Source organism: Vicugna pacos, chromosome 11 (assembly GCF_048564905.1).
Source record: "Vicugna pacos chromosome 11, VicPac4, whole genome shotgun sequence".
Lineage (NCBI taxonomy): Eukaryota > Metazoa > Chordata > Mammalia > Artiodactyla > Camelidae > Vicugna > Vicugna pacos.
This window is the reverse complement of record NC_132997.1, coordinates 53,620,836-53,647,721: the sequence shown is the minus strand read 5'-3', so window position 1 is coordinate 53,647,721 and position 26,886 is coordinate 53,620,836. Positions and strand designations below refer to the sequence as shown.

Here is a 26,886-nt window from a genome sequence, read left to right as displayed (position 1 = left end):
ATAAGCAGCTCATACGACTCAATAAGAAAAAAATAAACAACCCAATCCAAAAATGGGCAGAAGACCTAAACAAGCAATTCTCCAAGGAAGACATACAAATGATCAAAAAGCACATGAAAAAATGCTCAATATCACTAATTATCAGAGAAATGCAAATCAAAACTACAATGAGGTATCACCTCACACCAGTCAGAATGGCCGTCATTCAAAAATCCACAAATGACAAATGCTGGAGAGGCTGTGGAGAAAGGGGAACCCTCCTACACTGCTGGTGGGAATGCAGTTTGGTGCAGCCACTATGGAAAACAGTGTGGAGATTCCTCAAAAGACTAGGAATAGACTTACCATATGACCCAGGAATCCCACTCCTGGGCTTGTATCCAGAAGGAAATCTACTTCAGGATGACACCTGCACCCCAATGTTCATAGCAGCACTATTTACAATAGCCAAAACATGGAAACAGCCTAAATGTCCATCAACAGGTGACTGGATAAAGAAGAGGTGGTATATTTATACAATGGAATACTACTCAGCCATAAAAACCGACAACATAATGCCATTTGCAGCAACATGGATGCTCCTAGAGAATGTCATTCTAAGTGAAGTAAGCCAAAAGAGAAAGAAAAATACAATATGAGATCGCTCATATGTGGAATCTAAAAAACAAAAACAAAAACAAAAACAAAAAAACAAAAACAAGGCATAAATACAGGACAGAAATAGACTCATGGACAGAGAATACAGGCTTGTGGTTACCAGGGGGGTAGAGGGTGGGAAGGGATAGACTGGGATTTCAAAATTGTAGAATAGATAAACAAGATTACACTGTATAGCACAGGGAAATATACACAAAATGTTATGATAAATCACAGAGAAAAAAATGTGACAATGAGTGTGTATATGTCCATGAATGACTGAAAAATTGTGCTGAACACTGGAATTTGACACAACATTGTAAAATGATTATAAATCAATAAAAAATGTTTTAAAATAAATAAATAAATAAATAAATAAATAAATAAAATCTGTATAGAAACACAAAAGGCTCCCAAATATCCAAAACAATCCTGAGAAAGAACAAAGCCAAAAGTATCATGCACCCTGAATTCAAATTATATTACAAATCCACAGTAATCAAAACAGTATAGCACCAGCACAAAAACAGACACATAGATCAATGGAACAGAATAGAAAGTCCAGAAATTAACCTACAATTATATGGAAAATTAATCTATGACAAAAGAAGCAAGAATTTACAATGGGAAAACTCTTCAATAAATAGTGTTAGAAAAACTGAACAGCAACAAGAAAAAGAATCAAGCTGGACTATATTCTTAAACCATGCTCAAAAAATGAACTCAAAATGGATTAAAGACTTAGTTTAAGACCTAAAACCATTCAGCTTTTAGATGAAAACATAGGCAATAAGCTCTTTGACACCAATCTTAGTAATATTTTTTGGACATGTCTCCTCAGGCAAGGGAAACAAAAGCAAAGATAAATAAGACTATATCAAATTAAAAAGCTTTTGCACAGTGAAGAAAACTATCAAAAAATGAAAAAGTCACCTATTGAATCAGATATATTTGCAGAAGATATATCCAATAAAGGGGTTAATATCCAAAATATTCAAAAACTCATACAACTCAACATCAAAAAAATGAACAACTTGATATAAAAGTGGGCAGAGAACCTGAATAGACATTTTTCCAAAGAAGATATACAGGTGCCAACAAGTACATGAAAAGATGCTCAACATTGCTAATCGTCAGTATTCTTTTGGCTACAATATTGATATATCTAATAATTTTAGCATTTTAGGAATTTTCCATATGCCTCTGTAAAATGGTTCCCTGAAGAAAGTTCAGCCAAGTCCAAATAATGCTCCCAGTGTGATACCCTAAGGAGTTATGAATTTTCTTCTCACCTCCAAAGCATAATAGTGAAGAACTGTATTGCAAGATCAACATTCAATTCACCTAGCTTGTCCACTAAATTTCCATGAAATTCTGAGCGAGTCATGTGATTTTTCAATGTTTCTATTATGCAAACACAGAGATTATGGAAACACAACAGGGAAAACAAGTGAAAGCCTTTAGTCCCCAGAGAAAAGTACTAGCTAAACGCAGAGTTCTTAAAAGGCAAAAATGTTCTTACTGCTGTATTAATATTTCCTATATTTTTATGTGAGGATTTATGATGTCAAAATCAAAGTTATTCCCATGGATCTTCCAGAACAATTTCCTAACTGTGGAACTTCAGCAAAATTTTCTGTCAGTGTCCATCATGAATACCTTGTTACAAGCCACACAATTTTAAAGGTTTAAATATTCATAGCCAGCAGATTATCAATAGTGACTCAATTCCAAATGCTCCCTCCAGGGATGATAGAAATCAATATTTACTGACCTAGGTAAATTCCATAGGCTAAAGAAGAAAAGAGAAGTCAAAAATATTGGCCAAAAAAGCAAAGAAAAGTTTTGGAATGTAGGGGAGAAAAGGTGAAGCAAGTAGGAGGGGGGGAAAGTTGCTAATTCCTTCTTTTGGATTACCACTATAAATTGTGAATATTTAGTGAGGAAGATAAAATAGTAAATCTCATTGAGAGCCTCTAGCATCAAAAAGATAAGAAAAGGAAGAAGTAAATACCATCCTGTAATGTGCTAGAACAGAGAAAAGGATAAGAATAAACATTCAAGAATACAATCTAACAATTCAAAGATTAATTTGATGTTATACATTCATGCATATTTAAGTACAACCATTCCAAATTTCATAGTTTCTTATAGTTTTTTCCTAGTTGTTAGTGGTTAGACCCAAACTGGCTATATTCATGAGCCAATTAAGAATAATTCATTGCAATGTTCATGCAATACTACTTTTAAATAGAGTCTTCATTAAAATTTTTTTTCTCTAGCCCTTTTTTAACCCCATTTTCTTTAGCACTCATTCTCTTAACCTGCCAGGAACTTCTCTTGTTCTGTGATACTAAATTTTCTCTGATTTGGGGACACTACTGTGCCTCATGGTTTTGTCATATAACCATGATTACAGTTTAAGCATGATACTAACGTGTTGTGTGGATGGGTGGGTATGTGTGTGATAAAGACAGTTTTGCTATAAAGAACTTGCTCTTCAAGTAACTTCACTAACTCCTTTCTTTCCAAAATGATCCCTCAGGCCCTCAGACACACTAGCTCCTAAAATTCTTTGTAACTAAATCCCTTAGACTTAACATTTCATAATATTTTATTACATGAGAAATTCTGTTCATTTTACCTAGGTTTATACATATTCACTGGTACAATATCATAGATATCTTGAAGTCAATCCAGCCTCTCTTAATACCTCTTTTGTTAGAAATGAGCTAAGAAGCTCAGATTCTCGAAGAACACCTTTGGGTGACCAGCTAAACCTGATCATTTTACAATCCTCTTAAAATACTACTATTAATTAGATTAGAGTCTCTAGCCCAGTGTCTCACATTGGTGTGGGAGAAATAACAGCAGTTTGCAATGTTAAGAGACCTACTTTTCTAATTAGCAGTATTTGAGGAATGGCATTGGAAAACACAAAATAGAAAAATTACTCTCAGGGAATTAAACTCTGCAGTCATCATATACAATGGATTAGAGGAGCGATACACCCAAAAGACAAAGGAATTTTCTTCTTACATTCAAGAATGTGATAGTGATGAATTATATTGGCAGGGTCAAACAAGCAATCATCTTAAGAATCAGAATGGATTCCAGGCTGCAGACAGTGACTAACCTTGACTACAAATCGATTAAAAATATTAGCATGTCTAAACAAAAACACTGCAAATTAAAAAGGGATTGTGTCAGCCATGGAAAACAGAAAATCACAAAAGTTGGTGATAGCCACCTAAATACTTTCCAACAGAGTAAGAGCTTTATATAATAAACTTTAAATACTATAACCCCATTGGTAAGATTATTACCATAGAAATGATTGATTAACATGATGATTTTCAACTTTATACCATTAAATATTCAATTTATCCCGCTTCCTTTGTTCTATTTCCATGCTCACTAAGCAATCTTCTGGTTATTATTTAGGTTCCCAATACTGGTTAGTTTACAATGAGAAAACATACTGATTATATAAGTGTATTTTGTTCTGCATAATAACTTTATTTTTCATTATAAATTTTTAAATGGTTCTGATTTTACATTTTAGCTTCATGATCTTAATTAATGTGAGTATGCTCTTAAGAGACAAATCTAGTCTTGGCATATGTACCTGACAGGAATCATAGCTGAAAAGAACAGAATCCACTCTAGCTAATTTAAAGGGAAAGTAATTTGTTATAGGTTATTTACAGAACTTCCACAAGGCCTAGAAAAGGCAGGTTTGAATGCTACTTAGGAAGAAAGTCAACCAAGAAAAATTTTCAACACCACCACAGTTCTGATTTAGTGGAAACTGCACTACTGCCACAACCCAACATTTAATACCTATACTACTAGGAACCAGACGAGAACCTCTGCCAGGACCACCCCAAGAGAATGAAATGCTTCCGCCACTAGCCTGCAAGAAGAGCTTTGTTCTCTTTGTGGCCACTCTCATGTTGCTTACCTTCATCCCTCCAAGTCTCACTGGTATGCATATTTTTGGCAAACTCTGGGCCATATTTCCAGCTGCAAGAGAGCCTGGGAAATGTAGCTTTTATTTTTCCAAGCTCTTCAGTACTGGCGGGCACACTAGAAAGGGACTGGAACAGGTAGGTGAATCAATCCCCAGTATCTATCAAAATTGTAATACTGCTTAAAGCATTTAAACTAAAGAATTCTGTGATATTTGACATATTTCTCTCTCTCTTTCTCAACTCTATGACTCATAAAATTAGGATATTAATATCTATCCTATTTCCTCACAGAGATTGTTATAAAGATCATGCCATTGATAAAGATCATGCAATTGATATATGTCAACGTGTTTTGAAAAACAAGAAATTAGATAACTATAAGAAAGCATTATTACAAAAATTACCAGTTATTAATAGTTCACCACGTGTCATTCATGGAACTAAAAACTTTAGATTTAATACAACAATTATAGCAGAAGACATAGGGGAAGATCTTAACCACTATACAATATTGCCTCTTCTCATTATTTGTTATATATGACTATTTAACAGTTAAATAAATTCCCAGGTACTTTAAATTATTCATCTATTTACTTGGATCAAATAACTCTCAAGCTCAATGCTTGAAATTAAACCAAAAATGTAAAAGTAAAGAACTGTTTATTTTTAATAGAAACCTGCCCAGAAAATGGCCTTCAGAGTTTCATGCTTTTTAATAATTAAATGTAGCGCTATACTATATTTATAACAACACTCAGCTGCTTAAGAATTTACAGCTGTTCCCTGATCCCTAGGTATCAAATGCAATCTTTTCTGTTTCAAGGTGGGTTCAATTCCAAATCAGCAAGCCCTAAATTATTTAGGTTCACTTAATTACTTCTCTATTTCAGGTAAACTATTTACCATATTCCTGTTAACCTTATTAACTACCTTGGCTTAGACCGCTCCCTCAACTGGGAGGTTCATCGGGTCCATTAGTTCTTTCAAGAAGGCACCCTAAGCACTCTCATTTAACCAGGTCTTTTTCCAGACCACTGAGACTGAAATTGAAAAGTGCAAAAAAGGAATAAAAAATAGGAAAATTGCTAGCAGGAGTCAACAGCAGTCGAGTGCCTTCTAGAAGATGGAGAGCTGATGGGCGAATTTGACAGATGAAAACAAGAAGAGAAATCTATAGTCTAAAATATGCTATGAGGAGTCTGCAGAGAATAGTGAAATCATTCTGCCTGTTGGAAACCAGAGGTTCCGGCTTGGAGGTATGACATAGGGCAGAAGTGAACAGTGGAATGAAAACCGGAGTGATTGAGTTCCTTTATATAAAATGCTGTGCTCCCTGCCCCTTTCTCTTTTGCTATTTGCAAAACAGGCAGCTCAGCAATCATAAAAGGTGGCGGGGTGGGGGTAGTATTTTTATCCAAAGAAATTGAAGAAATCAACTGGGAAGAAATGAAAAACAGTGTGTTACTGAACCCAGGGTAAAGCCCTACTTATTTGGACATGCAAAGAAAGAAGTTCACAGCTGTTTTGTGGCAAGAAAGAGGGAGAATGCCAGAAAGGGAAATAATGTGGGGTAAAGGACATGGTGTGCTAACCTAGAGAAGTCTGGAGATGATGACCAAATCAATACATTATTAAAAGAAATACATGGGGTTTCTGAAGGGCTGTCTCTGTGGAAAAAAACAAAAAGGAGGATTCCATGAAGCAACTATTAGGACTGAAAGAAAGAGTAAACTTTTAAAATTTAGAATGTGATAATGGGAATGTGGTAAAGAGATGCAGAATCTCCAGAGAAAACTATAAATAAATAAATATATATATATATTTATATATATTAAATAGGAACCAGACCAAATGGTAGCATAATTTTAAGCAATTGAAAAGAAAATCCTCTTGACCTTGATCCAGAATCATTCCCTTTGGATTGGCCCAGGGTTTGTGACATTAGACCTTGAAGAAGGAGATACAATTTTAGCATACTGCTTTATCAAGTAGTGAATAAAATGTTTAAAGTCACAATAACATTAAAGTTGTTAATTGTTTTCAACTTTTACTATCAACTAATGAACACATGCAGATGACTTTGTTATGGTTAAATATCAGAATTAAAATGTTAATAATCTTGACAATGTAAGAGCAAAATGAGAAGTGACAAAAAGTAAGAGATGAATGGTGGAATGTAGAAGTAAAGACAGGGAATAGAATGGGTGCTGTTATTCTTCCCATACACAAAGGAAAATCAGAATACTGATTAGAGGTGATGGAATATGAAAGGGTAATAAAATAGTATAACTTAAAATACTATCAAACTATCAAACATTAGAAGGAAGAAAGGATGAGGTTAAAGAGGTGGTATAGATGAACAAATTGTTACATTTCATAAAAAGGAGTAAATGGATAATGACTTAAGTTCATAAGTAAAGGAAAAGAGTTATAATCATACAATTTAAAGTTATAGAGTAACTACCAGAAGATCTAAAATCAAAAAGGCTTCCTCCAGGCCATGGGACCAGAAGAAAAGGAGATTTTCTCTGGGGTGTGGGACTGAAAGTAGCAAAAAGCAAGACAGAAGATTGTTGTTTTTCATCATTAACTCTTCTGTATTATTTGATTTTTTATGACTTATATATTTTTCTCCAAAATTTTTATAGAGCTGAATCAAAGTTTAACTACTCTTGAAACAATTATCAGTTAAGTCTTTTCATTATAACAATTCCACGCTATTATGTGCTCTCTTAACACTCAAATTTAAAGGTACTATAACATCTTGAACTCGTTCACCTCTATAATTTTCTCAGTTAATTTCTTAAAACTTTCCTTAAAAATATTTTAAACTATATATGTGGCTCACATTAGTTTTCCACTGGACAGTACTGAGCTAAAGTCTATCTCTGCCTGATTCCCACAGGAAACTCTGGAGAATGAATGGCATGAGAATCATCTCCCCTGAGGCAAGGAAGCCAACCTTTGTGTCCAAGAATCAGTTATTTAAAGTTTCATTACTTTAAGTTCTTTGAAGTCAGAGATCATAATTTTTTTAATGAAATACTAAGTATTTGATACAGAGTACAGTGTATATTTAGTTTAGCTAATATATTTAGTAGCTAGCAAAAAAAAAAAAACTGCCATTAGAATTTCTTATCTAATAGCTGATTTTCTTTAGCCTATAATCTAACATTCTCTCTTCATTTCACATACCAATGTTTTGGTTTTTTTTCAATTTTTAACAAATGTTTCTGAAATGATTTTTTAAGAGTTCTACAACATTCCAGGGAATATTTACCCAATTATATCTCTTTACATAAAATAGGAAGAATTGTACCTGTTCTCCATCTCATGGTCTGATCTCAAGAGGGTGAAAAGAGAAGACAGAAGCTATGGAATGTTGTCTTTCGTGTACCCCAAGCCTTATCAGTTGCCTTCTCCATGCATCACTTAAACTTGCTTCCTTTTCTGGCCAGACTGCCTGCTTACAAACGGGGATAAGAAACAAAGGAATTTTATCTCTGCCTCTGAAAATTATTTTTTTACTGGGCTTTTTCTCTTTTCTTGAATATCAATGAATTGATTCTATCCCAACCCTATCACTATCTGTATATTAATTCCTAATAGCTTTATGATAATTACTTTTGATCCAAAAGGCATAAAAGAGCAGCAGAGCTTTTAATCATAATATTCTCCTTGGGACACATAAGCCAGAAGTCTTTTTCAAGAGAAATCAAAATTATTGACAGCTGTCTAGCACTCAGGTACTCAGAAACAAGCATCAACAGAGCTATGCAAAATATTGCCTTTTTTGTGTAATGAGTTTCATGTCCAAGAAAGACAGATACGTAAGTAATAAAATATTACATGGAAAAACCATTGGAGTTTGATGACTTCCATCCTTTAAGACTTATTAACTGCATAGTCGTCTTTAATCAAATCCAATATAGCACATAGCAAACCTGTGGTCAAGGTTATGAAAGAATCTCCCAACTATTCAAAACTACATTAAGCTTGGAAGTCATGACTTGAGGTGGGTAAGGGAAGAATGGTCACTACCCAATGACTAACTGGTCCTAGGATACAAAAGTTTGGCTCCTTTGCCTCCAGGGGAGACAACTCCAGTACCATTCATTCTCCAGAGCTCCCTATGGGATCAGACAGAGTTAGACTTTGTCTTAGCACTGCACAATAGAAAACTAATGTCAGTCACATATACGGTTTAAAATATTTTGGTAGTCACATTTTTAAAAAGTATTAACATTAAGAAACATTTTTAAAGTAAATAGTAAAAAATTAAACATTAAAAATGTAAAAAGAAATAGGTAAAATGAGTTTTTAATTATATATTATTTCACCAGTATATATAAAATACATCATTTCAACATGCAATAAATATAAAGATTATTAATGAAATACTTTACATTTTTTCATACGAAGTCTTTGGAATCCATTATGCATTTCACACTTACAAAACATCTCAATTCAGACACTAAATTTTCATCAGAAATAGTTGATCTATATTTAAATTTTATAAAGTTCACAGTTTAAAAAGAAGATTCACAGCAAGGAGGGATATAGCTCAGTGGTAGAGCACGTGCTTAGCATGGACAAGGTCCTGGGTTCAATTTCCTGTACCTCTCTTTAAAAAAAAAAAAAGACTTTAAAAAAAATTTTAAATAAAATAAAACAATAAAAAGTAAATTCATATATCCATATTTTAAAGTTTCCTAATAACTGAATCAAGTATCAGTTTTTAAAGTTTAAATTATAATTAAGTAAAATTAAGAATTCAGATCCTCAGTCACACTACTCGAATTTCAAGTGGTCAGTAGTCAGCTACATGTAGCTAGTGTTTGCCACAATGCACAGTGCAGCTTTAGCTCAGCTTTGCTCAGCTCCTTCCCTGCCCTGTCCTGTTTCCTTCACCCCGTCATAAGCTGAACTTGAGAGGACTCCTTCAGTAAATCACTCCCACAAGAACCCCCATCTCAGGTTCTGCTTCTAGGGAACCTAACCTATCTATAAGACTGTAATCTATTCCCCTCTTAGAGATTTACAGTACAACTTAACATTTTTAAAGCACTGACAGAAATCCTTTGGCAAAAAAACCCTGCTTTAAAATTTGAATCCAGAGTTCTGTAAATTTCTGTAACTGAAAGAGCTCTTAATATCTCCAGGAATATTATTTTCCAGGGAGCAGTTTAAGGTTGTACTAGAGGGTTATCCTCAAGCAATTTCAAAGATATTTGGAGAGATAAGACTACAATATATTAAACGACAGCAAAAAGCAAACGGAAATTCATACGTACAATTACCAGACAGTCAACAAATATGTCTTTGGTATAGCATCATGAAAGGCAATCCAAACTCTGCCAACTACAGAGGTTACCCTAGGCAAGTCATTTTTTTTTCTTCTTAGATTTAAGTCTTCTCAACTATACAATAGAGCTAGCAATATTAGCTACTTCACCTGGTTATAATTAGTAAGTATTAATGTCTGTGTCCACTACTGTGATCAACACTTTATATGTACTATCTCACCAAGACACATAAATACTAATATTATTATAGTTTTTTTTGTCATCATTAATAATAGAGATGCACTATGGAGATGTAACCTCTCTATCTTCTATGTATTAATACCAGATAAATCTTCCTAAAGCACAAATATAGTCCTATCACTGTCTGACTGAAAAATTTGCTTTGATGCCCCAACATTATCTTGTTATTCAAGGACCTCCAAAATCTATTCCAAATCTATAATCACAAGTTGATTTCCCACTTTGCTTTCCATGCATCCTATGCAATGAGAGAGGCTCTGAGGAGTTCCAACATTGGATGACCTTTTTAAAAATGATGAACCAAACAGGAAGTTGAGAGGAAGTAACCAAAGAGATAAAGAGGGAAAATCAAGGCTGTGTGGCACTCCATTATTCAAGGAAACAGGGTATTTTTGAAAGAAGAAAATAATTAGCTGTGTCAAATGTGCTGAGAATTCAAGTCAGATGATGCTAGAGATATGGAAGTTTGTAAAGGACTTGTGAAAGAAGATGACGAGCTTATACATGATAAGTACAGGGAAACACAAAAATAGCAAAATGGAACCACCAAGTAAATGGTTAGAGCAGAGGTGTTGACCACAGTGTGTATCACTCCCCACTGGGGAATAAGGGAAGGAGTTTCAACTAGTGTGTTGAGCATCACACATTCCCAAGAATGACCACTTTTTGCGGGAGTAAGTTGAACATGATTATCAATATGTTAATGTAGAAAAATGGCTGAAAAGCAATCAGTAGAGTTTTATACAATAACTTAAAGTTCTCAGCAAACAAAGTTATAATTAAAGTAATGAGAATGAAGACCATCCCACAAAAAAAAAGGAGAGAAGAAAGGACAGAGAGGACCAAGTCTAAGGCTTAGGAAAAATCATAGGAGACAAGAGGTAGAAGTCCACAGGAAGAAGAAGGAGGGTATGGAGAAGTATTAAGATAATTTAGCATATAACGTCTTAAACGAGAAGATAAAGTTTCAAGGTGAAAAAATAAATGCCAAATGCAGCAGAAGAGTTGAAGAGAATTAAAATTGTGCAAAAGTCATTGGATTAAACAATAAATAGGTCAAAGCAGAAGAATGGATAAGGCAAAATAGCATTAGGAGTTAAAAAGAAAATAGACTCAAAGGAAATGGAATTTTTATTGAACATTTGCCAATCATCAGGCAAGGGCAAGCCAATATGTGTGAAGACAGAAACACTGAAAAAGAATATGAATGAACAACCTAGAGAAAGAAAAGATAATTGTAGAATAAACGTCTCTCAAGAGAGGAGAAGAGATGAGCTAGGATTCAGGTAATGATTGGAAAGGTTGGTTTTAAAGAGTGAAAAAGAACCACCACTTCCTTTGAAGCAGAAGAAAAAGATGAGAAGAAAAAATCAAGGACAGAAATTCTAAGATTCTTATTTCTGACCCTGAGAAACTGCTAACCAATTAATGCACTCTTTAACGCTAGAATATGCAACAAAACAATAACATCCAGACCTATCGTCTATGAGCATAAACTTCAGATCACTTGTCTGCATTATACTTACTCTGTTACCTTTGCACACATTTATGAAATAACTACCGTGATGACATTTCTCTAGCCACACTAGCAAAGACATGGCTAATACATGAATCATACCTTTGATTTCAGACTCTACCAGCTGAGATTTCAGGCCACATTTTAGTTTCTAGGACTCATCACTTACAAATCAATCTGTTAACATGCATTAAATCTTTGCTCCTGTCTTTGAATTATACATCAAAGTAAATGGTATGTGGCTTACAGAATTTCTTTTACTTTCAAAATTGACATTGCTGTTATTTCTCAAATCAGCCAGCTGTATGTCATAGGTCCAGCATATCAAGTGACTGAAATTGAGAAGGCTGCACACACATATTAAGTACTTCCCAACTGCCTACACAGCACTCCAAGATGAGAGACATTGAAGAATTTGCTGAAAATATCAAATGTACTATGTACAAATGTAAGAAAAGCTTGCTGCTGAGATTAACAGATACAAACTACTACACATAAAATAGGTAAGTAACAAGGATTTACTGTATAACATTGGGAATTATATTCAATATCTTGTAATAACCTATAATGGAATATAATCTAAAAAAGTACATATAACAATCACTTTGCCGTATACCTGAAACTAAGATAATACTGTAAGTCAACTATACTTCAATTTAAAAAAAACAAAGAAAAGCCTGCTGCAGATTTTTCAGGTGAATGCTAAGGGATGCCATGTTGAGTGTTTTTCAGCAATTAGTAGTTTACAAGCAGTGTAGCTAATTAGCTCATCAGTCTTCAATGGAAGTGTTTCCATAAACATTCTGCCAGCTACAAGACACCAGGCATGCATGTTAAAATGTGTTTGAACAAGAGTTCATCATCCCCTTTCTAATGAAGAATGAACACACTGCAACTCCTGAAGCACACTGCAGCTGGTTGAAGAGATTATTGTATTTGTGACTTTATGCTTATCTAGAACACTCTTAAGATATAATAACAGTTAACCACACACAACATCAACATAGCAATAGATGGAAATAACGAGGCAGCAGCTGTTGTCTTTGAAACCATATATAGGCTATGAGTAAGTGGTGGTAAATACCAAACATTTTATCAAAGTCCTAACTGCAGTGTTGTTGAGCAGAGTGGATGGAACTAACCTGTTACCTAGGGATGGTTAACTAAAAGTAAACTGCTATTTTCTTTTATAAATAAATGTTCCATAGAGCTGAATTTCAAAAGATAAGATCTTTCAACTCAGGTGACCCAAAATGGACACCAGTAAATCTTTTAAATCTCTGTTTCCCTGGGAAATAATTTATTTCCTTGTACCAAAAAAAAAAAAAAAAAAAAGAATGCACTGAATAATCAGGAAGGCAATAGGTAATAGTTTAAAGGTTTAATATTGGAAATTCTATAATGGCATTTGTTGTTTAAGTAAGTACTCAAGTATTCTGATAGAAAGACTAATTACACTTCCAAAATACCATTTTCCAGGAATAATCATTTGTAGAAGTAATTGTTTTCTCTGACTAATATGGATGATAGTAAGTCTTGATTCCTAATTCCTGCCCGGGGGAAAAAAGTCTGTAAATACAGGGCTTTGCAAATCATGGAGATAAAGAACTATGGAAAGGTAGAAAGAAGGATAACTTTTTAAAATATCCTGAATACATATATTATGCACATGGGGAATGTGTACATTTTACTTGTTTACTTCTCACTGAGGAGGGAGACAGTAACCTAGATACAAGCCACGTCATCCACCCTGCTAGAAATACTCATGCAAAGTGGGGTAAGTTGTCAGCTGACAGTGGCCTAAGCTTTACAAACATGCAGCTAGTTGGGAGGCTCCTGCATTAGTAGACTAGATAGCATAGCATTTTTTAGTATAAAATACCATAGCCCCATATTTGAAAAGAAGAGCTATAGTTAATTAGAGGGCCCCTGATGGATTCAAAAGCTCCTCATTCGTCTTCCTAGCCCTACAGTTGGCTCATGGTGGCCTTAGCAGAGGCTCACAATTAAAAATAGATGAGGAAATATTTTAGCAGTTTCCAACTGCTGGCTCTGGCGGGCATAACTGCCAAGACTACTGGTGTTGGACTACACATTCCACCTCCAGATAATTCATACCAAAATATATGGGGAATTGATAGGTGCTGTACTCCACCTGTGTAGGTACCTTGGTTTATCTGGGCAGTGTACAAAAGATTTGAATCTTAAACTTTCTCTGAACACTCTTGAAATCTTTAATTATCCCTTTACACATTAAGGGACCCATACTTTTATATTTACTTTATTTTATTAGAAATACAAAAATGGGTAGTTATTAAGATAAGGCAGGTAATGGGTAACTAAGATAAAGTTTGCATGAGAAAACTATTTTTATTATTTTAAATATTACAAGAAAAAAACTGATTTGACTGACAAATTGTTAAGATTTTGCTAAAACCAGATTATTACTTTTTTTCAAACAGCAAAACTAATAATATCTTTGTTTATTATTTATCCCTAGAATTTATTATAAAAGACAGTTCATGATGTTAAAGAAACCTCAAAGTGTAGCTATTCCACTCACCACAATAGACCATGTATCACTATATATATAATCACTATATATATATATATCTTTTTACATGTTGGGGGAAAAGTAGCATTTTAGAAGTAAAGACCTGAGAACAGCATACATTCCTAAATGTTTGTAAACAGAAAGTATATATATCCCTGTTAAAACAATTCTTTGTTCTTTGCAATTTCATGTATGGACAACAAATGCTATATACTGTATCACAGTAAAAATGTTTCTAACATAAGCCAAATGAAGTACTATAATCCTATCATGATAAGGATCCCAAAGAAACAGACCATACGTGTTTGCATGTCTCAAATGTATCCTTTTTTTAAAATTACTATCCAAATGTTTCATTTCAGAGATAATACCTCAAGAAGTACCAGTCTTACAAGACAACTACATTTCTGCACACCAACAACCATAAATATAACTGATTTGAGTCCAGAAACATACCCATATATATATAGAACTTTGACATATGACAAAAGTGACATACCAAAACTGTTTTTCAAAATAGTTGCACCAATTTACATTCCCACAAGCAATGTATAAAAGATCCTATTGCTTCAAAGTCTTTCTAACATGCCAGACTTTTAAAATTTTGCCAGTTGAATTGCATAAAATGGTATATCATTTGCATGTCTCTGAACACTAATGAGGTTGAACATCTCTTTATATTTTTGTTGACATTTATTCTTCTATAAAATTCTTTGCATGCCCATTTTTCCTTTGTTCTTTTTATTGGTTTATAAGAGTTCTTTATGTGTTCTTGTTATTAATCCTTTATTGTACTTATGCCAATATCAATATCTTTTTCAAGAGTGTCTTTTCATTTCCTTTAAGAATTTTTTGATGTAAGAAAGTTCTTAATTTCAGTATAATAGAATGCATCAGACTTTTCTTTATAGATTTTTGCTTCTTCTTTAATAAATCCTGTTTAATACCCAAAGGCTTAAAAATACTCACCATCAATTTTCACTGAGTTTTAAATTTTTTTTTTGACGTTTAGATCCTAAATCCACCTGGAGTTGATTTTTCGGTATGCGATTATAAGAAATCAAATGATAGATTAAACAAGAGAGAAGCCAAAAGAATATGGCAGCTGAAAGAATGAGTTGTTAAGCAAAAAACTTTTCCCTACTTCAGGAAGTCAGAGAAATAAAATTGGAGTTCTGAGTCTGCCTACAAGGAAATATCCTTTTAAATATCCTATACTTTCAATTGAGACCTCTGAGATGCCACATCCAAGAGTAAGGGCTAGCTAGAAATAGAACAATCTTTATAATTAATCCTATAATTTTGCATATACAATGCCCAGCATTCAATCAAAAACTATCCAGTGTGCCAGGAGACAAGATCAGATACTTGAAAAACCAAAAGAAAAAACAGACAATAGAAACAAACCTACAGGAGAGCCGCATATTGAACATTTCAGATACAGAAATTAACTGTAATTGATTGAGATGGTCAAAAAAAAATTAATGGCAAGATGGAAATTTCAGCAGAGAACCAGAATTTGGAAAGAAATTAAAGAAATAAAAACTATTTCTATTTCTATTTCTATTTCCATAGAAATACAAACTTTTAAAAAACAAATGAAAATTAAAGAAATAAAAATGTATAATAACTAAAAAGAAAAGTTTATGGATGGACTTAAAAATAGACTGAAGAAGGTAGGGGAAAACTGTCATGAATTTGAAGATAGATTTAAAATTAAAATGTTTTACCTGCCTCCTTAGCGCACTAGGCAGCACATCAGTCTCATAAAATTAAAATGTTTTAAAGTGCCCTTTACAATATCATCAAAAAAATAAATTACACATTTTTTAATCAGAAGACTGTCAGTTCAGCAAAAATTGAGCTATAGATCCAATTTAATCCCAAAGTCCCAGCAGGCTTTTTTATAAAAATTGAGAAGCTGATTCCAAAAATTTTATGGAAATGCAAGGGACCTAGAATAACCAAATCAAAATTATTTTTATTTCATTACTTGCTATTATATATAGTAATCAAGACAATGTGTTATTGCTAGAAGGACAGACATGTGAATCAATGGAACAGAAGAGCATTCCAAAGTAGACTCACACAGAGGGGAAAGGTATAGTTCAGTGGTAGAGTGCATGCTTAGCATGCAAGAGGTTCTAGTTTCAATCCTGAGCACCTTCACTAAAAAAGATATATAAATAAGTAAACCGAATTGCCTTCCCCCGCAAAGAAAAACAAAGTAGATTCACACAGATACAGTCAACTGATTTTCAACAAAGGTGCAAAAGTGATTCAACCTCAAGAGAATGGAGTTGTGTATTTTCTTTTCAATAAATGGTACTGAAACAATTAAACTTTCATATGCATCTAAATAATACTGGATCAATTGAATTCCCATAAGAAAAAAAAATGAATCATGACCCCTAATTCACACCATTCATAAAAATTTATTTCCAGATAGACTGTAAAGGTAAAACAATAACGCCTCTAGATGACAACATAAGAGGATATCTTCCTGACTTTGCAATAGACAAAAAAATGTTTTCAACAAAACAGAAAAATATCTACCCATAAAAGAGTAAAATGATTAACTGGAATTTATGAAAATTACTTCTGAATATCAAAAATGCTTAAAATAATGAAAATGAGAAGATATTTTAATATCTACAACTAACAAATGAATCATATCAAGAACAAATTAAAACTATAATGGGATACCACTACACATCTAAATTAAAAATACTGACACTTGTTAACACCAAGTTAGTAAAATGTAGAACAACTGGAATTCTAATACATACTAATGGATTGTCAACTGGAAAATCCACTCTGGAAAATTGTTTGGTAATATCTATTAAAGCTGAGTTCATACCTTATGACCCAGCAATTTCATTCCTAGGTATAAACCCAAAAGGAACATCTACATTCATGCACCAAAAGTAATGTACCAATATGAACATTAAAGCCAAAAACTAGAAACAACTCAAATATCCATCAACAGTAAAGCGGGTAAGTAATTATGATGTATTCATCAATGAAAACAAATGAACCACTACATGGTAAGATCTTACAAACATAACATTGTGCAAAAGAAGCCAGACTTGAGACTACATGCTGTATGATTTCACCTATATGAAATCCTAAAAGAGGCACAAAAACTAACCTACATCATAAGCAGGATAATGGTTACCTTTGAGGTGAGGGAGTAGTAACTGGTCGGAGGCACAGAGGGTGCTTCTAGGGTTCCAGTAATGTTCTTGATCTGGGTGGAGGTTACATTAGTGTGTTCACAGTGAAAATGAATTGAGTTGTTCATGATAACATATGCTCTTTTTTGCATATATGTTATTCTCAATAAACCACAAAAAAAAAAAAACAAATACTCTACAACCAATTTTGTGACTTAGGAAAAATGTCTATTGTACAGGACCAGAGACTACACAACTGTAGTAACTATGCCACAGGCAAAACATGTAATCTAGACATTATAAACAATTCTTAGCTAGTTCCTAGGTAACTGTTATGTGAATTAAATAAAATACTGGATTTAATACTTTGCCATTGTACAGATATAAGTACAGAGGTAAACTGTAAGATGATGAGTTTCCACAAATAATCACTACGTGAACCGCCTTTTCTGGATCTCTCCAGTTGTACCTTTCCTTTCACCATCCTCCCCTAATACTATTATATACTATCTTCCACAAGTATGTTTTTTAGGTTACCAAATGCCCACTTTATTTATCACTTCGAGTCTCTAACTAAAGCCACTAAAGGCAGTAAAACAGAATAAAGGAGAATCCTATAGTAAGGCTATATAAATTACACTTTTCATTAGAAGAAATTTTCTAAATTAGTCTCAAAATTCTTGAAAATAAGTCAATAAAAATATAAATTAAAATATCCTCTACTTGAAGTATTTTTTCACTTTTTCAAATACTTTAAACTTATCATTTTCTCTTTATTATACTTTCACATTTTGCCATAGACAAAGCCCTTTTTTAAAAAAAGAATGAAAGCAGTATGTTTCTAGGATCACAACTCATTCTCTGATACTTCAGCTCCACCACTGAGCTAAAATTCCTTCCAAGTTTTTGGCAACAGTGCTCTCATTGTCACTATCTCTGCTATCCACAGGATAAGCATTGGCCATTCCCCAAATTCCAGAACCATTTGCCATTTCACTGCTTTCCTCCTATACTCGAGTGGCAGTAGTTCAATTGGGAAGTTTGTCAAAAAGATTCAGAGTATAAAGTACTTGGTGATCTTTAACCAAATGTACGTGTTGTATATACAAAATATGCCACATACATGTATTTCACACATTATAATACAACACAGTGAAGAATCCAAACCGACTTCTCTTTGAGAATTTTTCTTTAAAATAATACTTATATTGAGCTAAAAGTGTTGATTACTTTTTTCAAAAAAAAAGCAAATACCGTTTCTTGACAAGTATTACAATTATTGTTCCCTTCTAAGAATGACCAATGTGTTACATATTTATTACCATGTGATTTATGGAAGCTATGTTGTCAAATCACATTTTCTAAGAGAAACAGTACCTTCATATTCCTTCCAATGACTCAGGAGAGAAGCCAAAAGACATAATTTGTTGTAAAAACAAAGATAAAACCATTATAAATTTTTTTAATATAAAAGGACAAAATGATGCTTAGATTTTTTTTTTAATTTAACAAATGTTTATCAGGTATCTCTTATGTGTCAGGCATTGCTAATCAAATAGACCTGGCCCTTGCCACCTTCAAGAAGTTAAGAGTCTAGATTTATTGAACAAGTAAATCAATGTTTGGTGTATGGGGTGATAAGTCCTATGAAAGAGAGATGCTCAGAATCTGTGGGGACATAGAAGAGAGACACCTAAATCAGCATCCAGGGGTCAGTAAACCCTTCCTGTGAAAGATGACCTGGGCTAAGTTTTGCTATGTGAGTAAGAATTGGCTGAATGAGAAAGGCAATCCGGGCGAAAGTAATCACTGGTAACCGGCACAGAGGCATAGAGCAACATGGGCTATTCAAGATACTGAGTTCTTACTCGGAGGAAAGTTTAAGAAGGGGACAGAATCAAGAAAGGAGAAGGGAGAGAATGGCAGAAGCCAAATCATGAAACGCTGTAGAGCTAGTTTTAAAAGTTTGAACTTTAACTGCAAAAGTTACTAAAAGAATTTTAATCAGGGAAGTAAAATGAGTATATTTTCATTTTTAAAAAACATGTTTGGCTTTGATATGGTGCAAGACTAATGCACTAAACCAGAATTCAGGAGGGAACATTAGGAATGGAGAAGAGAAAACAGATCTGGGAGACAAAAGGAGATTTTTGTCGAACTCAGAGACTAATTAGAAGAGAGGGTGAAATGAAAACAAAGAGGCTAAACTGAGTTGGTGACCAAGTAGATGATGATACCACAGCAGAGAAGACAGGAGAAAGAGTGAATCAAAGGCAATAGGGAGCCGGGAGGAATGATGGATTTATTTCAAATTACCTTAGGCATTATGTTTTCTATATATTGTCCAAAGAATCTTTTTAACATATAAATCCTATATAAAATATATAACAAAATACTCCCCTGTATTTGACCTAAATTTTATTATGATTAGTATATTCATTTAAATTATTTAACTAGCAAAAATTTCCTCATTTTCTTAAAATTATGTTGGTGGTGGGGAGATTGAAATATTTGAACACCTCAATTCTCTTTTACAAAACTGAACAGGAATATTTAAGTTTCCTTATCCTCTCAAAATAGTTCCTTGCAGCAAGCTGATGTATAAAACCATGCCATTAACTAAAGAACATCGAGCAGTTCTTTATAAAATAGCCTACAAATGACTTACATTCATTATAAAATTGTTCTTTATCATAAATAAGTAAAGACATTAAAAGGTGAAATAAACACTTTCATTATGAAATATTAACATAGCAGCAACACAAGGTATGCAGTTTATGCAAAACAAAGAACATCTAAACCTTCAGAAAACCAAAAACTAAAAAATGCACCTCTGAGGTAGTTCTGAAACTTCCAACTCCAACTGTTTACAAGGAACTCTATCATGGGTTTGTATATGAGAAAATATGTCTTCAGCTTCATTAGTCACTTCTTATTTTATGACAAAAAAAGTGTACATTTTGCTTTGTTTATTGTGGATAAACTATGGCATGAGGGGAACTGAGCAACCAAAGGAAAGAACCAGGAATGGGGCTATGAGTCTTGGAGCTGCCTAATGAGCCACTCTGCCTTCCACAGCTAGCTAGCTCCTCGGCACTCTACAAAAGACTAACAAACTCAAGTCAACACAAACCTAATTCAATAACTAACACCCTAAGGACAAGCAATTTGCTCCTGATCAGGACTCGAGTACTCACTTTCTTTGCGAACTTCCTCAAGTGCCCCAGTAAGCTCTTCCTTTAAAACTGTGGCTTCCTGAGCAATCTTCTCTCCCTTGTCTAATAAATTCCAAGTTGCTTCCTCCACAGAAGCTAGAAGGACTCTTGCTCTTTTTGAACATCCTTTTTTCCTGTTAGAAGGATTCTGGGGACAATTTACAAGTGTAGTAACCTAAAATTGGAAAAATACAAGTCATTCGTTAGGCAAATTGTGAGAGGAACACAGTCCTGGGATATCATAGCCCAGAACAAAAGGCAGTATTTCATAATAACATGATTCATTCCCAATGCTACTGGTACATCCCAAAAGTCAAGTCAAGGCACCAAGAACAATACTATCAGCTACCATGTTTCCAACTAAAGATGGAAGGAAGGGAGGGAGGGAGGAAAGAAGAGACTGAATTTCATCAAGTTTTACTATTAGAACAATGCAAAATACATTATATGCAATATAGATATATATCATTTGATATATATATCAAATTATTATTTATATCACTTTGTAGCTAGCAATCTGTATTAAGAGGGAGGCAAAAATAATTAAAATTAAGACAGTAAGTATTATATTTACATTAAGAATAGAGATTACTAATGGAAGGGAGGTGCAGAACCACTGTGAAGCATATAAAACAGTTGTTACGTCAGGAGGACAAAACCCAAACCCTTATTATGACCTACATTATAGCCTTTTATAAACTTTTACCTGTCTCCTACACTCTCCCCTAACTCAGTTGGCCTCTCAAACAATCAGGTCCTGCTCAAAGTCCCCTGTGAAGGGTCCTTTCCTGACCACCCCAACCTCTACTGTCTCACTCTGTCCCCTCACTACACTTTATATTTCTTCAAAACACTTATAGAGCCTGATTTTTTTCTGTTCATGTACATTTACTGCATCCTTTCAACACTAAAATGCAAGCTTCATGAAAACAGGAAATGTGTCTTTTCTCTGGCAACTCAGAACAGTGCACAAAGTGGTTATTCAATAAACTTTTATTATATAAATGGCTTAATGAATGGGGTAGTTGAACAGAGGGACTTTTCAATATGTATATTTTGAACTGTCTGAATATGTTAATAATGAACATGCATTACTTTTGGAAATTTGTTTAAAATAAGAATAAACTCATGATTATAGCATTGTTTGGAGATAGGAATTAAGCACCTGTATTTGCAAAAAAAAATATACAAAATGACATTATGAAAAATACCCATTTCTTATTTAAACTTTGGATCCCAATAATAAGATTTGGTTAGTAATATTTTCATAAGCAAAGCTGGAAGAGCCCCATTGTAGAAAAAGAAAAAAAAACTCGTATCCAATATTTAAAATAGAATACCTGAAACTCTTAATGAAAGTTAGGCTCCTGCCTGTTATCAAGTGGCCAACGCTGCTAACAGTCACACACCAAATCTTTCACTATACGTTAACTCCTCCTGCTTTGCAGCCCCCTGGAGATTTTGCTTGCTTATTATTTATGAAACATTAAATATTTGTTTATTTGGCTATCTGGACCCAGTTCTTAGCCAGGAACTGAGAAAGAATTTACAAGCTATGGGGAAAATATGTGGACGAAAATAATATTTGTCTGCCCTTCCATTTTCTTTCCTTATTCAGTAGACCCTCTTCTTTATTCTAATTTGCTTTATTCCCATGTTCATAATCCAGAGAGGAGTTCCTTATAGCAAGCCTTTATCACCTTTCTTGGAATATGAGATCATTATATTATCTTACAAGATTATGTGAAGGTTAAATAATGCGAAACATTTTGCAAGATACATAACATGACACAAACATTGGCTGGCACTTAATGTGTACTTTCTAGTCCAATTCCCACATGGGATCCTTGTCAAAGGTATTCTACTAGGTCTACCATTATCTTGCTCTTGGGGTCCCCCATGCTAAAGGCAAATATCTCACTGTTATCAGTCTAACTTATATATCAAAAGCTAAAAGATACTTGTCCAGATTAAAACAAATTACAGCACTCATTTAAAATCTTTGTTTAAAATGAACAGTATCATTGTCTAAAATGTTCCTTTAGAATGTATTTTAAGTGCCACAATTCATGACGCTTCCCACTGAACATTCCTCTATTATTGTTCAGATCCTCAAAGCACCAAATGTTTTCCATAAAATAGCCTGAGCTTTAAAATTAAAATGAGCATTCCAGAAATGCCTTGTGCTTTATAATAAATGCCAGAGGAGTAAGAAATGTGAAAAGAACATTGTATAAGAACATTGTGCTTCCATCAAAAAAATGCAATTGCAACTTGCAAGTTATTAAGTTTATACCTAAATCTTCTTTTTAAATACCCCATATAGTTATATAATATTGATTAAACTAAATTCAAGTGATGCTTTCAAAGATTCGTTTTATTTCAGAAAGTAAATATGGCTTGGTAAGCTTGTGGTGGGGAAAAAGAAAGCTAAAACTTTTTTTTTTAAGCCCAACTCACCTACAGGGATCTAACCAGCTCCCATCGGTGACTGTGACTCCTGAAAGCCAGTGATTCTCACCAAGGGTTGGAGGGGTGTGTATGTTATTTGAAAAAGCCTCCTATCTCTTGACGGAATACCAGCAAACAGTAAAATTAGCCCTGAAATGATTCTGTAAAATAACTCCTGTTTCTTTTTCAGTACAAAATGAGTTATATTTTTATAAGGAACACAAAAACTTTAGTTGGGATTTACGGCAAAGACTATTCTCAGGTAGGGTCCAAGCCCAGATCCTGCTAACCTTTCTTTTTGTCACTGTGCACAACTGACCCCTTTCCTTCTTTATCAGAGCTTAGGGGGTCCATCACATATGGAAAATCTTTGACTTCAGGCTTGCAACTCTTAAAGAACTTGGGTTTACTCACTTTTCCTCAGTCTGTAAATCCGTGCTAGGTAACAGACACACCTTTATCTTAGATACAGGAATAAGCTCCCCACTGAAGTGGTTGGTCCTAAATTAGAGACATCCAGTAGTATAAAAAGAAGAAATTCCCTACTTTTATTAATTCTGCACATGTATAATTCCATAAAACTAGGTGTATTTTTAATGCTGTGTAATACTTATATATTGAAATTAAGAGTACCAAAAAATAAAAGGATTTTCTAATCTTTCCTAATTCAGGTTTGCTTCTCTAGATGCTCCAAAGATACTTAAAATTAAATTCATACGCTTAGGGAACAAAGTCATCAACTGCCACTGTACAGATCAACACTAGGGCACAGTAGGAGCACTGCAGAATATGGCATGAGGTTGTGATTTACTTTCTTCTGTTACATAAGTTCAACAACTGCTTTAGTGTCTCAGATGCTAGCATTGCAGAAAGTCTTCTCTAATGCCAACTTGGATATCACATTTATATTCTATAACCATGTTCTTTCCCAGTCTAATTTTTTTAAATTCTACTATCATTGTAATATAAAAAGGCCATGTTAACAGCTATCTCTTTTCTTGTTTATTAGCTAAAATACTTTGAATTGAATTTTAACTTTACTCGCCAGTAGCTCACAGGAGCCTTCAGGACTACTTCTGCTTCCTTGAGTTAATTTTAATGTGTGAAATAAAAAATAAGACATTTAAGCCATGTTAATTGGCTAAAAACTTCAAACACAATTATGAAACAAATTAGAAGGGCAGAAAAATAAAATTATCTGTGGATTAGAAAAACAAGTGACCTTTTAAAGCTAAAATATCATCCAGTCTTGGGGAGGGGGGTCCCTTCTTTGAGTCATTGATAATTTCAACTGTTCCATATTTCCTACAAAAGCAACCTTTACTGTGTTAACAAAAGCACTGGGAAAGATTGAAGTGTTGAGAACTCAGAAAATGTGCGCATATCCTTTGATTAATGTTCAGCACTCTCCCAAAACCAAATACAGTCTTATTTTAGTTCCTCTTAAGCCAATAAACATTTATTCAGCACATTATGTTCAAAACAATACCCTAGACCTTTAGAAAAGAAAGACAAGTAAGCTTCAGTATGGTGATGAGAGAGACACAAGTAGCTGTAATATAGAAGGCAGAAAAAGCGCTGAATTGATTACAAACTTTCCAACAAGAGCCTTTAAGGACAGATAGTTTTCTGGCATGAGAGATAAGAGGGGAAAATGAGCCAGGTGAAGAGAATCATGTGCAAAGGGGCAGAGATAGAAATTATTTTTGTCTAAGAATAGCAGATAGTCAAGTTCAGTAGACTTTGGGGGTAAAAACAGGAAACTGGGTGAGAAATAGGCTACAAAGTAAGTTATAGCTTAAATACAAAGTGTTAAAAGCCAAGGAGAGAGTTAATATTCAGTTCCATAGGCAATAGACACTTCACACAGCATACCCAAAGTGGAAGCCTTCTTCCATCAACCTACCTTTCTTCTGTCTGTATTTCTTACCTCAGGGACTGACACCTCTGGCCTGAAGCAGAAACCCAGAGGTCATCTGGGCTATTCCCTCCTTTTCATTCTCCTCTCCAGGTTCTTTATATTGTCTCTTTAGAAGCTTTTGTTTCTGTCACCCTCTCTCCAACCAATGGCCATTGCTTCTCATAACTGCTCTCTGGATTACTGCCCTGGCCCACACTCCCTCCAAGCCATCCGCCATGACACAGAAACAGGGCCTCAATCTCAGCCCTGTCTTCCACTCTATCATTATGAAAAGTAAATGCATCGATTATGGCCCTCATCATATCTCCACACTCAGCCCACACCTCTATTAGAGCCATCTCTCTATGTCCATATGACACATTTGCACCTGCTTAAAACTCTCCAATAGCTTCCTGCTGCCTTATAAGATAAAGTCCAAAGCATGATTTGGATAAAGTCTAAAGTATGGTTTATGAGGCAATTTATTATATCACTTCTGACTAAATTTTCACTCTCATCTTCCATTCATGGAGTTTGACAACAAACTATTTGTTAGGCCCAGAATGGGAAATGTTTGGCATCCTCAACCTAGAACAACTCGCTCCCTCACACAGCTCCTTGTATGTACCTATCACACCACTCATTATGAAAGGGAGCAGGACCCTGTGCCGCTTCCCCTCCCCAAGACCCTGCCTCTTGTTTATAGAAAAGCTGAAGTCTCCCAGGCCTCCCTGAGTCATAGAAGAGAAGGCTCAAGAAGTTGATTAGGGCAAGCCTGCAGGCACTGGGGGATGGCTACGACTCTGACCACCTATCTCAATGATTAACTGAGATTACTCCCCCATTTCCCTTTCAAAGTTTCATGGCTGAACAGAATCTCTGGAGATTGTTTGGTGGGGAGGGGGGCTGCTGGGTCTACCAGACTGCAGGCATTCTGATTAAAAGCAAATTTCCTTTTTGTTACCAAGGCTGTTGCCCCCAGGATCATACCCTTGCCCCTCCCTCAAATAGAAACCAATTACTCTTAACTAAGTCTCAGGAGGCAGCTGCAGAGAAGTAATAAGAACTGATTAGAACCCACCCAGTCCAAGATGGTGGAGGATTTGACTTTCAGTGGAACTTGAGCCTCATTATATGCTCATTATAATATATTAACATGCTAAATGACACACCCACCAGTGCCATTACAGTTGACGATTGCCATGACAACTGGAAAAGCCCATGAAAGAAGTGAAAAACTCAAACAAGACTCTATCACACACGGAACAAGGACATGATGGTGGAAGCCTCTCATAAAAGTCCACATGGCCTGACCACCAGGCCAGAGCTGTGTCTACTGGCCATCTTGGCTGACGGCTCCCTGCTTGAGCACCTCTTCCTTGCTTGAGTGCTTTTCCTTCCCTTCTCCCTGCTCAAGCACTTTTTTTCCATTTCCCCTTCTGAGCAATAAAGCAGCTGTTCACTTTGACCCTCTGCCTCTGCTGTGCGAATTCTTTCACAGCCTGGGCAAGAACAGACACTTTGGTGGGCTTCCTAATTTAGGGATCCCTCCAACCACTAACAATTTTAGTGTTTTATAATTAGCTGTTAACATACAGCCTCCCCAGCTTTACCAGGAACTCAATAAGGGAAGGGGCCATGCTTGACTCATCCTGAAAATTCAGGGCTAGCACACTATAAATAATAAACAAATGGTAGTTGACTTAATGAAAATATGAATGAAACCAAGAGCCACAATGTTGAGTGATATTTAAAAAGTTACCAAGAGAGCTGGTAGTTAAACCAAAAGTAAAAGTTAAGTTTTGTGATGGCATATGGTAGTCTTTAAATCAAAAGGAATTACTGGCAGGAGGGTATAGATCAAGTAGTAGAGCACATTCTTAGCATGCAGAAGGTCCTGGATTCATTCCCCAATACT

At 34.6% G+C, this 26,886-nt stretch overlaps 1 protein-coding gene across 3 annotated transcripts in view; it reads right to left on the bottom strand.

Annotated features, from left to right (window-relative positions):
- CTNNA3 (catenin alpha 3) overlaps positions 1–26,886 on the bottom strand; it is a 1,353,918-nt gene that overhangs the window by 1,252,371 nt on the left and 74,661 nt on the right. For 2 of the 3 annotated variants that reach the window (XM_072971428.1, XM_072971429.1), the window contains exon 1: positions 4,601–4,656. In XM_072971428.1, coding sequence (XP_072827529.1) covers positions 4,601–4,631 — 31 coding nt within the window. In that variant the 5' untranslated portion in view covers positions 4,632–4,656. Of the gene's footprint in view, positions 1–4,600; positions 4,657–20,599; positions 20,793–26,886 lie in introns of those variants that run through there. The other variant, XM_031682182.2, reaches the window with a different exon arrangement.